Here is a 15,089-nt window from a genome sequence, read left to right on the forward strand (position 1 = left end):
ATGATACCAAAAATTCACTTGTCCACAAAAGAAAATGCAGCAATGACTCTCTAATCTTACCGTGGAAGGGATGCTTCTAGAAGCAAAATAATGTCATTCTTCACCGTGTACTTTCTGGTCCTGCTTTTATGTCAGCACACAGGTTTTGTGGCTTCCCTTTGAGGTAGCAACTATGAATTAACTTCTTTTCCCTTCTTTCTCGGAAGTTAGAAGTGGAAATTCAGTTAAGGAACTGGAGACACTTACTTTTCTGGCAAAGGTAGTAATAAACCCAAGACAGAAAACAATAATTGAAGGGCAAAAGAATTCTTAGTTAAATGCCTTGTAAACCCTGATGAAAGGGGCTAGTGGTGGTAGCCTTCTTAGCCCTGTCTGATTTGCAGAGCTTCCAGGAATACAAATGCCAGCAAGGCTGCTGTTTTTTTTCTGAGATGTAAAATAAATGTTTTTACAACAAGCTTTTCTGAAAGATGTTTTAAATACTAAACACTAAAAAGAAACTTTCTGCACTCTGATTTTGCAAGTACAAATTTCAATTTGTGTTCTGTGCAACTACATTTTTAATTATTCCATCTTCCAAAAGTAAATAAAAAAACTCATGAATAATGATGAACTGACCATGAATGTCATTACCATGATCAATAAATGACTGCCAGAGACAGCTGAAGTGCAAAAAAGGATTTCATCCTACAAGGCATAAATATATACTACTGCTATGAATCACTCTAGTCTTCTGCAAATAGAAAATTCATGAGCTCTCCTTGAATGTTTCTTGCTTCTGTAAACCAGACTGCAAAAAAGGCCATACAGTTATTTTAAAAAAGCCTTTCAGTATTCATAAATGAGGGGTTTCACTTTCCAAAACAAAATAGTAATGATGAGCAAGACAGAAATAGCTTGTTTTATTTCATCTCTTCAGAGAGAGTCATTCGCTAATATTTACAGCTCAGATTCTCCATGTTGCATGCTTTGTTTAATTATGCAAATAAGATTTGAAAAACATATGTGGACAAGAAAGTTTTGTTGCTGGAACAGAGATAAAACACACACACAGATTAAAGAGGGAAACATTTGTTTATTGAAAAGGAAAAGGTTCTGGATGGCAGCAGAGTGAGACACGAGACAGATGAATGTATGCACAGCTGTTCATGTTTAAAGGCAGAATATAGACATAAATACAGTTAGATCTTTGCTCTACTCTGCTGCTACAGTATTTTTATACAATCAACTCAAACAAATATATATCATAACTGAACACAAGGAGAAATTTATCAGAAACAGAGCACAGATTGCTTCTTTAAAGCCAGGATAAATAAAGTCCAGAAAAGCCTCTCAAGCTATACTATTGCAGAATAAACTTAACTGTGCAAAAGCAAACCATCTTCTGTGGATGGCAATATTAAATGTCAGACCCAACTCCAAGTCAGATAGTTTATACTTCTGTTTGAACAAAATTCAGGTACTTTACCCCTATCACAGATCTTCTATGTCTGAAGGAAAGCCAGTACTGTGAAACAGGAATGCCCTTTAAAAGCAGTACTTTTCTTTCTTTAATCTATAAAGCTTATTTTCAAAGTACACCAGAAAGAGAGAGGGCCCCCCTCCATGCTTTAATGATAAGGCTAGTGAGACCATCCTGAAAAATCATAAATGCTCAGGCAATGATGGTCAGATACTATAGGAGAGCCAACATGCCATACAAGGGAGACCATAAGCAGGGATACAAGTACTTCCCCAGAGTTGCCACTTTCTAGGCTTTAGAGGTCATTATTTCATTTTGGTTCTGCCATGGTGACCTCCAGTCATACTTTACCTGCATCAAGTAAGATACCATATAAGTGTTCAAGGCATTTAAGTGCAGCCTTTAGTACTTTATGGTTCAATTTCACAGAAGTAGAAATATGGAAGCCTATCATATCATGAAAATTAATTCTTGAAAAATGCTTTGATGAGCTTCTTTGGTGTGCAGTAGGAAATTATTTCAATTTATAAATAAGGCCAACATGGATTAACTGCCAACACGGATTACTTTGAAATCTCAGCTGTGATGTTTATATATGATGCTCATTTTAATGTTCCTTATTTAAATATTTGTTTATCTTCCTTCAAAGTTATTTTTGTAAATAGTTTTCCTTCATATTTTTAAGTTAAAATTATTGCAGCATATTTTTTATCCAATTATAATTCAAGTTCAGTTTTGACAGTTTCATATATCTATTTGTTTCTTTATGGAAACTATAAAAACAACCCCATATACTCCTTCCTAATCTTATGTAAAGATTTGCAAGAGGTAGAAAGCACTTGCAAGACAGTAATATTCTATTCATATTCTGAATTTCCCAGGAATCTCATGTTTTACTCCAATAAAAATGCAAAGACACAAACCCCCTTCCCTGCTACATATAACTTTCATTTCAAATAGCCAACAAAACACAGAAGTTACACTGAACATATTCCAGGTTACAGCAGGGGAAGAAAACCCCAAACCTTCATCTTGTCAAGTATGTATTGGATATTATAGCCTTTCAGTTAGATAAGAAAACGTGTGATTGTCCATCAGAAACCTGCACAGACACATACATTTGCTGAAATCACTCAGGCATAGCTCTGCCCACGAATGTAGGATTGACTGATTGTACAACACAACACATGTGTTCCAGATCAAACACCTGGGCACATCCTGCTTCTCTGCAGAGGGAGAGTGGCACAACAGACCAGGATGAACTCTGCTAGAACAGAGACCTCTTAGTGTACCCAGAGCCAAAGTTTCTATCTCCTCTGCTGCCTCCCGCATATAACCTTTGGGGAAATACAAGTAGAAGATGTCTAGAGGATGAATTCATCAAGAGAAGTCACAGGTACTGTCACATGACACATAAAGTGACATTTTGTTAGAGAAATGTGAAAAACAAGGTTCTTCACATCTAGTCCCTTTTTGGCACTTAATATTCAGATAAGCATTAAATGTGTGTGTGCACACAGAGAGGCAAGTTAAGAGCAGTTCTGCCACCTAAATATGTAATGCTGCCATTGATGGGATTGAAAACATCCTAGAAGCCATCTAACAAAGCATTGTTACAATCCTCTTTAGCTATTACCTTTTTTTTTTTTCTTTATGGAATAGTGATAGGGCAGTTAAGCATTTAATATCCTAAGCATGAACCCAAGTGGGAGAGCTGTGTGACTGTGACCAGCCATGGGCAGCTCAGCACATGCAGACCCAGGAGCTGGAGCTCATGGCACTGCCATGGAGCACCCTGCCACTCCGGCAAGCATCTCAGCTGCCCAATGGGATGGAAATTCAGAGCAATTTCAATTAAAGGACATGGAAACATCTTACTGCAAGTACAAAGCATGATCCTCTTTTTTGTTTGCATGGTCTCCTAACATGTCAGCATCCTCAAGTCTCCAATTTCTTCAAAGCTAATCATCAGGCTTAAGTTTTTCTTAAATTGCCCTCAGGATTAAAAGTTAGAAAGTTGAAATTGGAATCACTGATTAAGCCCTTTTTCCTCAAAAAAACCAAAAAAACAACCAAACAAAAAAAACCAAAACAAAACCAAAACCAATATATATTATTACACGGGGAAGTCACAAAATGTCAGAACATAATAATTAGTAGAACTGAAACTCTAAATCAAGGGTATAAGAAAGAAAATATGCAAAAACCTACAATAAAATATAGTGCTGTTCTGTGCAGAAGTTGGACCACATGATATGTTAGAAGCATAGAAAATACATTTTTGCTCAAAAATATATTTTATTATCCAAGAAAAACATGATGTATTGAATACTGCATTAAAAGTCACTTTGTTTGGCAGTGGATTCTCAGAGTGACTTTGTGGGAGCAGAGCTGAACACTTTGTAGCCTGTAAATGAGCGGAAAAGAAAAAAGTTCTCTTGGGGATAGAGGCAAACTGCAGTTGTCCTTCTGCCAAAGCAGCAGGAAAGGGACCATGCTATAAAGGCTTGAGTTACCACAAAGAGAAGAAAATTATTTCACATTCTTACATTATTTCGGTTAACAATTTACAGGGCAGCCCCCCAAAAAATATGGCCAAATGAGGGAGGATAATTGGAAAGAGCAGACAGACATGGAGTTCTTCCCTCTGAAGCAGGCTTTGCTTCTATAGAAATTATTCCCATAACCTCCAGGTATTCCAGTACAAGTCAATGTATACCACTGTAAAGGAGTATTAAGAATGTAATTATTCTGTGCATAAAGAAGTGAAATGTTTTTGCAACATTTTGTACTTTGCACTTTAGTACCAAAAAGAACCCAAACAAAAGTACCCTGGTACCATTCACACAAGCATATTTATTATATAAATATTTTATAAATTACAAGATTTTAATTGCAAATGTAAACACTTCTAGGAAAATAATGTTTTATAGTCTTATTAATGTTTACAACTATTATAAGGCACATAGTGCAAAAATACATTTCTGATGCAGAGATCACAAAATAATTACCTACATGCGTTATCTTAAAAGAAGTTGCATACACTTCTGTGGTACAGTATTGCTTTTAATTAATACATATTGCTAATTCATGGCTAACTCTTTGTGGGTAAAAATATGATATAGCTGCCACTTGATCTACCAATTGTACTGGCATGCAAAATGAATATTTGGTTTACAGAATGCTTATGGTCAGAAAAAGCACAGGTACATTATAGTTATCTGGTACAATAATATACATTATTATGCAGGTAGAAAATTTTATTTTGAATACCTGAGAGTTGGCCCTAAAACACATTTTCTGTATATGCATGTATTTCTACAGTTCTGGACTATAAAGTAATACAAACCAACAAATCAAAGTGCTAGATCATTTTTTAAACCTTGTAACTCTTCTTCAAATAGCAGATGTTAGAACTGTATTTACAAACATTGAAAATCAAACTTAGTCAAAGATGGACACCAAAACCACTGTGGGCTTGATGCTGCCTCTGCCCAGATTTTTCACTAAGGTTATTGAAAATTATGCTGAATTGGACTTTGAAGGATACACACTACAGCCTTTACTAATGTGCCATTGGCCAGGGTAAAGGAGTAAGGTGGATATGGAAAGTGTTTAAGCAAATACATATTTGTGCAATTATACACAAGATCCCACAGTAAACAGACTACATTGCTTTCACAGTATACTTGGATGAGAGGAGGGGACTTAAAATCAGGTTTTGAAGCAATTTGTTTCCTTATTTTCTTTTTCTGTAACCACAGCAAACCTAAGACCTGATGTTTAACATGTGCTACAGAGACTACAGGGGTTAAACCACACTTCTCAGTAGTACTGCTAGGATTTGAGCACCACAAAGAATATAATGAAAGGGATGGGGGAAAATGTTTTCACTGAGAGAAACACACAGATCTATAAAACTATCTCAAGCATTTTGGCTATGTACTTTTCTGCTGCAAATTATTGACAGATAATCCCTACAAGACGGCACAGAATTGGAAGTATTGAAACTACCTTTGTCTTTATATAACAGCAAAGTTTTCCTTTCAATATTTTAGCACAATCTATCAAAAAGATCAGCAGAGTATAATTTTTACTAAATACTGCATGAAGAATTATACTGGTAAGTTACAGGTAAAGAATTACAATTATGGCAAAATTTAGAATGTTACCCATGGAAGTAATCCTAGTGCAATTTACTTGTTAGTATGTACTGTACTTTGAATAAATGTTTTTCCTTTAAAACCTGAAGGTTTCTGATTGTGATTTATGCACTTGCTAGCCCACAAACAGATAATACAATCTTGAGTAAATCCTGAAGAGAACAGGAATTCTTATTAGTGAATGTTACGGTAATGAGCACTACAGACATGAAAAAATTAAAATAAACATATACAGAGCACCTACAATTTGAACCTAAATGGCAAATATCCCTGCTTTGAGGCTCTTAGTACATCAGAGTTCTCACTGTATTTGGAGTTGGAGACCAATAATTGTGTTAGGAACACATTTTCCACAAAATCCTCCACATCTTCCATATATTTTAGTACCATCCTGGGAATTAGACAAAGAGAAGAGTCAACCAAGAAAAGCAATTGAAATCACAGTTGCACAAAAGGCTTTGTTTGCACACAACAGACCTTTTGACATATCATACCTAGAAACACTAAATCGAGACACAGAAGCATTAGCAAAACAGGAACAGAGAGATCCTTTATCATTGCCACTCTACACCTTGTTCCCACGCCTTGTTACCATCCAGTGTTGTTTTAAACCATGCACACTTACTGTTCTTGTTTAACTGGTCTTTTTGTTTCCCGGACCAATAAAGCTGGGAGTAAAAACAAAAAGGATCACCCTTTAGCAGGATGATCTTGAACAAAATGTGGAAGATTGGGTGTTGTGTTTGAGGTTTTTTTAAAAGCATCTTCAAAACTTCTAATAATCCCAATTAATACAACAATAACCTCTTAAAATCAATTAAGAGAAGGGTAGGCAGGTAGTGCTGATCTGAGTTAGATACTGGATGGTGTGATTAAACATTGCTGAAGAAGACTTAAATGGGTCAGAGACCTTGAATGCTATTTTTGATTCACAAAAATCACTGTGGCTTTCACCACAGTCAACGCTTGTACCTCTTGTCCAAGCCATAAAAGCAGGTAAAGGAAAACAGCATCGACTCACGTGGGATTTGTGTATGTCAGCAGTCGCATAGTTGCCCTGAGCAATCCACCTCACTGTACTGGATAATCTCAGACCTGTACCAGCCAAGTTAATGCTGAACTGTCCCTAGGTGGGAAAAAAAAGAAAAAAAGACAAGGAATAGGAAAAGAAAAAAAAAAGAAATACAGAGCTGATAAACAGGGTTCAAAACACTAAAAGACTTTACATTAGCATATTTACACATATTGCTTAGGATATGTCTGAACATGATGTACTCATAGGTCTGTACAAAATACAGGCTGGTTATGCTGCATTACACCCTTTCTATGTATATTTACAACATAAAACCAAGTTATTCTGCAAGAAGCACCAGCTGTGCATCAGTTGATGTATAGCATCTGAGTATGAAGACAAAACTAACATCAGATGACTGAAATTATTTTTGCCCTTCTACAAATGAAATTTTAATTTACAAAAAGTACAGACTTGAAAAAGGCAAAAATGAATCTGGTTTTCTTGAAAGACTATTTTTTTTAAGTTTCTGATTTTTTTTGGAAATAACTTATCACAACATACTGCTGTCTGTAAAGACAAATCACTGCTTGCACATCTAATTTTCAAATGTTTGCACTGTCTAAGCATCATCATCTTACCATGTTCCATTGCTTTTTCAGTATAACAAATAACACAACTGAACAAGAACACAAGTGGATGTTAAAATAAATAACTATATTTTTAAGTGGAATGTTTTGCAACACAAACCATTCACAACAGATATAGAAGCTATTGATTCTAAAACATTTGCCTACACAAATACAGACTAATAACTAGCTTCAGTCAGTTCCTATGAGAATAGGAAATATATTAAAAGTAACAAATTGCCCTACCTTGGTAAACAAACTGGGATACAGAAAATTATTAAATTGCATTCACAGAGAAGTGCAATATGCTAAAAAGAGGTACTACCTCCACAAGGAGCCTAATGATTAGTTCAGGCAGCACTACAATCAGAAAGCTGCACACCTCCGCATTATTCACTGAAAGCCTGGATTTCTGTATTCAGACCTAGTAATTTTTTATTGCAAATGGTAGCTTTTGTGTTTTATTGCTTAATAATGTCATACATATATAAATGTATATCGCTTTTATTATGATGATTCACTTAAATTCTTTTGCAAAAATTCAGTTGTACGGCAGATTTATTTTGAGAGCACTTCTATGTAAAGTTTTACTGCACTTATAGCACTCATAAAACTCTGGATGAGCTCATAAAAACTCCTATGGATAGGGTACGTTGTTCTTCAAGCATCCACAAAGTGGAAGATTTCCATTTAATGAAGGAGGAAATTCATACAAATGGTGTGGAATGATTTCCACAATTAACAGTCCCAGAGTAACTTCTTTCTAAGCGATATCATTTTGCAAAAATGAATGAGAAATACTATTACAATTACAATGACAGCTCAAGAGCTGTCTGACATATCATGCAGCATATGCAAGGTCAGGAACAGATTTCAAGGACTAAAAGGACAGGAATGGAAGCCTTTTGACTGCATCAAAAGTGTTAGCTTCAGTCAGACCTTATAAATGCAAATGTGTCAGTGCCAAGCCATGTCAGCAGAATGACCCCCCAGCAGAAGCTACACCTCACAAACAGATTTGTATCATACTGCCCCCAAAGGATTTGCAGGTTGAAGGCATCCAATACTGTAATGAACTCCGACTGTTTTTCTGTCAGGGGTTTAAGTCTGCCAAACCTAGGCACGTCATTTGTACATAAATTGTACATCAATTGTCACTAGCTGCCCTTGGCTGGATCCACCAGCTGGTCTTAAGTTTAGGCAACCAGGAGAGATGGACAGCAAGGATTTACTTCCAAGCAAGTGTGAGCCAGCCAGTCTTAACTCCTTTATAATCAGGGAAAAGAATTCACTTCCAGAGGCCATTTGACCTCATCCTAAATGGTCTAATATAGTAAGATAGCTGAAGTGTTTTCTAAAGAGTCCTGTTTCTGCCAATGGGCTCCAAAGGTTGACTAGTTCAGACTGGGGCTACATCTGCATCATCAAGAAGGACAATGCAGTATAAGCAGATCTGTGAAGTAAAAATTGGCCCAGAGAGCCCAACATCTTTAGACAGTGCACAAGTCAGGGGTTTATTTTGGACTAACTCTCCCCTAGCCCATGGACTGAATCCTCAATAGCATTAGAGTATATTAAGATCCTTTCTCTGAAGCTCATTGTTGGCTTTAGCTTCATCCAGAAGGGATCCTGTCTTTTAAACTTTTTTTTTTTTTTTTTTTAAAAACCCTTTTTTAAAGGGTTCATGTCTTTTAAAATTACTCTGTGATGTGAAACAACAAGCAGCAAACTGGGACAATATAGAGATTAATCTAAAAAGCACCACCCAATACAACTAGAACACTAATGTAGACACAACAATGCATGCAAAAATTTTAAAGTAAACTGCTAAAATGGATTGATTTCCTCTGGTAGTCTTCAAAGACATGAAGCATCAGGAGAGGAACAGAGAAAAGATAAGAAAAATTATGCGGGATTATAGAAAAGTCAGTAGAGGAAATGAGAAAGCTTTAGGGGAAACAAAGGATACATCACATCCAGAGGGAGGCAGAGCAATACGTAAAACACACAGAAAGCTGTATACATATACATGGAGCCTACAGGGAAAGGATGTAGTAAACAATTTGAGGGAGAAACTATGAGGGAGGGATGGTGGAACAGGAGAGAAGAGAGTAAGGAAAAAAATACCTATTACTGTTGTACACTGGCCTTCCAGAATAGGAGATTGGTGTAGAACCTATGGATCTAAACAAGTCACCTTTTTTTTCCCCCTCTTATATAAACATCTCAAGGGAATAAGAAATCATAAATACCTGTGGACATCTGGCTGCACTGTAGCAATCTCCAGCTGTAGCAAATGGTACTGCTCTCCCAAGTATAGTCTGAGCAAAAAGAAAATCTGTGGCTAGAAAACAGAAAATTACTCAACACAAACTGCTGCATTTGAAATTCAGGTGGAAACAGTGAAAAGTGTGAACATGGTGGGTGTTTTTTATCTTTTGCATTGGGTGGGGTTTTTGTTTGCTGTTTGTTTGGAAGGGAAGGTTGTGTGTTTTGATTTGAGAAACAATGGTTTGAATTTTGGTTATTGCACCACTAGTCCAACCTACAAGTCCAGATTTCTCTCTGAGATATGAGTGGGCTAGGAAGAAGACAGATGTGCACCTGGACACTGCACCCAGTGAACTGGTTGTGGGCCAACTTGCCAGCTGCATGCAGGGGCTTAAAGCATCACAAGATTTCCTGTCCATTTAGTTGGTGTCTGCCAAGTTCCGAGAAGGGACTAAGCACATCATAGAAACAAAGATTTTCACAAGAAAAATAAGCCATGGACTAAAATAAAATAAAATAATGGGAATAAAACCTTAGAAAACTAAGGTAGTTCACATATTAAATATGAATCTGTGGGATTCATACCACTTGACTCCTTGGGACAAATTAACAAATTTTGTTTGCCCCAGGATGGCACAGCTGGATCTGTAAGTGGGTCAAAACAGTAATTTGGTAATTGTGACCACATACAATTTCGATAGAATGCTCAAATTGGCTAAAACTAATAAAATGCTTACTTTTAATTTGCATAGAAGCAACATCAAATCTTATTTTGCTAAAAATCGTGAAGCCAGCTGCAAGGTAATCATTTTGACAGTCACAGTCTTGCCTTCTGCTTCCATTGAAAGGACATTCATATGGATTCTGCAACCTAAAGAATAGCAAATATTTAGTCTTCCTTTTGAGATTTTTCCTTAACATCATATCATGCTGAAAAATAAGTGTATTGCAATATGCCACATAAAAATATTAAACTACCTTTACTGAACAAGAAGGGCAGCTTTGAATCTTGGCTCAACTGAAACACTAATGTGGATCAAAGCCATTTCAACCGAAGTCAAGACAGAAAAAAATTGTAATCATTTAGTACAACTAACATGATTTCAGGCTGGAAGTATCCACATTTCTGTATGTGTATTCACATGCCTGGATATTTAAAACAGAAAATCAAGGAGAAAAAATCCCATTCATATTTCTCAGAAAAAGTAAGTGTTTTATTTTCTATTTTGGAAGGAATAAGTGCACTTCATAAAGTTACAAAACAACTTCTGTACCTGTATCCATATACTTCAGAAAAGTTTTCTGCTTGACCTTTTACCAATGTCAAATATTCTTTGGGATTCTCTGAATGCATGCCTGAGCAATAAATCTGGGAAAGAAAATGCAACTCTTTAGCAAAATCTTTATTAGAAAAGTGTTATTTCATAAAAATATGTACTCATAAAAACTCATAAATATTAACAGTACCTTTATCATCCTTCCCTTAATGTTAAGTAGATATTCACCATCCTTTCTAATCCCCTTTTTAATCTGCATATCTTTGCAGGTGGTAAGAATTTCACCTTCAAAATGAATGATTAAATCATATTAATATTTCAGGAACAGAGCTTCGTTTTAGGATTTAATTTTGCATAATTGCACTCCAAATATATTTATATCTTTAATATAAGTAACCTGGGAAAACATTAACTGCGTAAAATCACAGCTATCACTTACATTCTTTCTCGTGGCAGATCTTTCTGGCATCTGGTTTTAAATGTGGCAGGCACAAGTCACTAGATAAGCCATTTTCAGTCATACACTCTACTGTTCTCTGCTTTATCCCCACTCCACAAGATGCTGAACACTAGACATAGATAGCCATTAAGACTTAGTTTAGAAAGAAGCAAATAATTAACATCATTATGTCAGCAACTTATTCTTGGCATTTATTCATGTTAGAGGCACCTACAAAAAATGAGCTTGCACATCTGTACTCACTTTGGTCCACTTCCCCACTGCCCACGTAGCTGCTTGTGAACATCCTTTGACATTACATTTATAAATGTACGGGGATGGCTCCACTGGGCATTCTCGGTAGGCTACAGTCCGAAGGCCATGGACATGCCGACTTTGAACAGAATGGATCCCAACACAGTACGTGATCCTCTGCTGGTAACCAAACCCACAGCTTTCTGAGCACTGAAAGAAAATCCCAAGCACAGAATTATTTCTGTGAGTATTTCTGTGGTATTTCTGCAGAACTGCATTGCAGGTAAGACAGCTCTGATCCCTGCTCTGGCAAAAGCTTGTCATTGGAGGCGTGTCACCTTGGGCTGGAACATCAAGGCTGCAATTGTTACATGTGCAAGGAGCCCCAAAGACCCGTATGCCCTTTTCTCAGAGGTTCCAGAGTCATTCCCTCTCAGCTGTGATACATGCACAGACATGCACACACAGGCAGTGCAGATCTGCAAGGGAATTAAAGCACTGATTAATTACTTCACTGAAATCAAGGAAAAGATTTTTGGATACTTCAGTGAGGTCCGTTTGCAAAAATTTCCTGGGAACCAGCAAAGGAATCCTGTGGTAGGGGCACCTCCCCTCTAGTTGGTGATCATAGGTCCTGTGGGGTTAAGGGAGGACTCATAACAGCCTCTATAATAAATCCTGGCTAACTTGGAAGGCCAGTGTGGAGAAAGTTTAGACAGCCATGTTCAATCGTAAATATACTTATTTTTTTCTCCACACATGTAACCTACATTTTACAGCAATATAACATTCTTAAATGTTAAGTTATATAAAAGATATGGGAATAGTACAATCAGTGTACCTGTGACAGTTCTCCTGTGAGCACAACATATCTAGAGGGAGATAACCTGCAGGTTTTGGATGATTGAGGCTTTGTGGCAGGATCACAGAAACTTTCATCCACTTGGAGCTGGTTTTCATTCACACATTTAACTTTCCGGTATATTTCCCTTCTTCTAGATGATGCTGAGCACTAGAAGAGAGAAAATCAATCGCAGTTTAACTAGACATTTACAGAATGAAGTTACCTACCGATTGCCACACACCAGTAAAACCCAGAGGCCAATACCTTTTGACATCTTCTATCAAGGTCAGACTAAATTATTCACTGAATAAGTTTTTTACTTTGTTTTCAAAGTTCAGGTACTTCTAATCAGCTGAAAAAAAAAATCGGTATATGATAACAATGACACAGTAACTGTTGGGTGAGACAGAGGAGAAAATGAAAATGTCACGCAAAGATGATAGGTTGAGTGTAAAAGCCCTACCATATGAAAAGGAAAGAGACAGAAAAGGATTTCAGTGAAATATGAAAGAAAAAAGTTGGTCCTGAAAACAAAACAAGAGAGAGGGAAAGGGAGAAGGGAGGAGGGAGAGGGAGGAGGGAGGAGGGAGAGAAAACTGCCTCTTAATCAAGTCAGTGCCAGTGCCAGCTTTGAGCAGCAGTAGTTGTTGAGCCTGTGCCTTTTCCCTGAGGGTCCTCAGGCCTCTCCCCATGGCAAGCTGGTGGAATGGTGAGCCACCACAGCTCTGCCAGGACAGGATAAGAACCTTGCTGCAGAGTCCAGAAAAGCAGAGGTACAGGCTAAGTAATATATATCAACAGCATGTCCCCAGCTATGGGTACCTGAACCAAGCTAACTTTTAATGGCATGGAGGCATTCTTTATATTAGGCATATAAAGAATAATCCAATCACAAGATAATGGGGACAGGCAGATGATTTCTTTTCATGGTGTTTTATATTTTAGCCTTGTAGGCATTTTCTCCCTAGGATAAAAACGCTTCACCCAGTCTACTGGCTGGAAACTGGAGAAATGTTAGATCTGTATATATTTCTGCTGTATGGGCAAAACATTACAAGTTTGGTGGAGGCCATCCTGCACCGGGAGGGGAATGCAGGTGAATAAGCACTTGAACTATTAACACTACACATACAGGGCTGTGTATGGATGTGGTGAGAGAAGGGGACAGAATGCAGGAATTCCAAGAAAACAGCAATATATGTGCAGATGAAGTTATGAAATAGCTGGAGAACGTACTGAAACACCATATGTTTGTAGTGGAGAGCTTCAAACACTCAGCTGGATTACACAAATGTTTGCTGGCAAAGGATAATTCACCCTCATTCTTTGAAAGTGTACATTTGTGCATTCTGAACCACATCCACTTATTCCTGAGAGCTACATATGAGAATAGAACACTTGAAAGAAACATGTATTTCTCAGCTTTCCCCCAATATAGTTTAACAAAGGAATATATGTCTGAACTGCATTAATATAATCTAGGTTTTGCAGACCACCAGCCAATGTTTTACGTATTAACAGTTGTCACTTCTATAGCACTGTGCCCCTGAGACTTTGGTTTTCATATTCAAGGGAGATTGCCCTAGAAAATTTAGCATGGCAGATTATTAATATGACACAAATGCACAAAATGGTTTTTGTTTCATGTTAGAGAAAGGCTCTTCTGCACACCATTTCAGGTATTATACATAATTTTTCTTTTTTCTCTCTTCTCCATCTTTTTATGTTTGCATGTTTGAAAAAATAACAAAAGTTCTTAAATTTTTAGCATATAGAAAATAGTAATGACACCTTTAGAAATGATAGCTCTCTCCTGAAGGTATCTGTAGATTTTCTTAAATATGAGAAAGCATATTTAGCAAGAGAATGCTGAGTTTTATTTTCTTATCTTGCTTCCTCTTCAGAAGGAGAATAGTGAGATTTATTTTGCTTATCTTTAACAAGAAAAAGATGCTTCGAGTTTTTAAGATGCTTTAAGTCTTCCATAAAGAACTTCTTATAAACACTGTTGTCCAAAGGTTTTACCTCCGAGGTGTTTACTTCCACATGATATTTCTTCTGCATTTCTGTTCTTAAAAAGCTGCTTTTTAAAAAGATATTTCATAATAAGGATTTATTAAACATCTTATGCACTATGTGAGAAGTATGTAGATACAGTCCTATCAATAAGTACCTACTCAGAACTCCACCAGAGTTTTTATCTACAACAATAGACAAGCAAATTCGTCAGAGATTATAAAAAGACAGTATAAATAAAGTCTGACTTTTTTTGTCACTTTTTAAGTTTTGCAAGCTTGACCTTCAAAATTTCCAGCAAGATCATTTGTTATTCTGCAGCATAACAGCTACTAGAAATGCATCCAAATGGGGGGGGGGGGGGGGGGGGGGGAAGAAAAAAACAACAGAAAACCCCCCACACTTATTATGCCCTACTACATAACTCAGTAAGTCCTACAAGTTGAAAACCTTACTCACATTTTCCCACTCATGTGGCAGCCAGTGGTAGGGGCGGCAGGCGGGCAGCTGGCAGCGCCGTGTGCCAGCGGGGCGCGGGTCGCGGCCACACACGGTGTCACTCACCCGCCCCAGGCCGGCCACCTGGCACGACACGTCCCTCTGCTGGACCCCCACTCCGCAGGATACAGAACACTGAAATTGATCAACGTTAGTGTCACTGCGAAACCAGAGAGTCCTCAGGAGGGAGTACAGCTGTCATTAGAAGTTTCTTAGGATATTA

The 15,089-nt window shown here is 37.3% G+C and overlaps 1 protein-coding gene across 3 annotated transcripts in view; it reads right to left on the bottom strand.

The window, feature by feature from the left end:
- Window positions 1–1,055: 1,055 nt before the first annotated feature.
- Window positions 1,056–15,089, bottom strand: part of ADAMTS20 (ADAM metallopeptidase with thrombospondin type 1 motif 20) — a 136,330-nt gene continuing 122,296 nt past the window's right edge. For all 3 annotated transcript variants that reach the window (XM_088165560.1, XM_088165558.1, XM_014871135.2), the window contains 10 exons: window positions 14,828–15,001; window positions 12,350–12,520; window positions 11,518–11,718; window positions 11,254–11,383; window positions 11,005–11,099; window positions 10,812–10,906; window positions 10,275–10,408; window positions 9,519–9,610; window positions 6,647–6,751; window positions 1,056–6,016 (listed from right to left, as the gene is read on the bottom strand). In XM_088165560.1, the coding sequence (XP_088021686.1) occupies window positions 5,927–6,016; window positions 6,647–6,751; window positions 9,519–9,610; window positions 10,275–10,408; window positions 10,812–10,906; window positions 11,005–11,099; window positions 11,254–11,383; window positions 11,518–11,718; window positions 12,350–12,520; window positions 14,828–15,001 (1,287 nt within the window). In that variant the 3' untranslated portion in view covers window positions 1,056–5,926. The remainder of the gene's footprint in view (window positions 6,017–6,646; window positions 6,752–9,518; window positions 9,611–10,274; window positions 10,409–10,811; window positions 10,907–11,004; window positions 11,100–11,253; window positions 11,384–11,517; window positions 11,719–12,349; window positions 12,521–14,827; window positions 15,002–15,089) is intronic.

This window comes from Sturnus vulgaris, chromosome 5, assembly GCF_052056855.1.
Source record: "Sturnus vulgaris isolate bStuVul1 chromosome 5, bStuVul1.hap1, whole genome shotgun sequence".
Taxonomy (NCBI): domain Eukaryota; kingdom Metazoa; phylum Chordata; class Aves; order Passeriformes; family Sturnidae; genus Sturnus; species Sturnus vulgaris.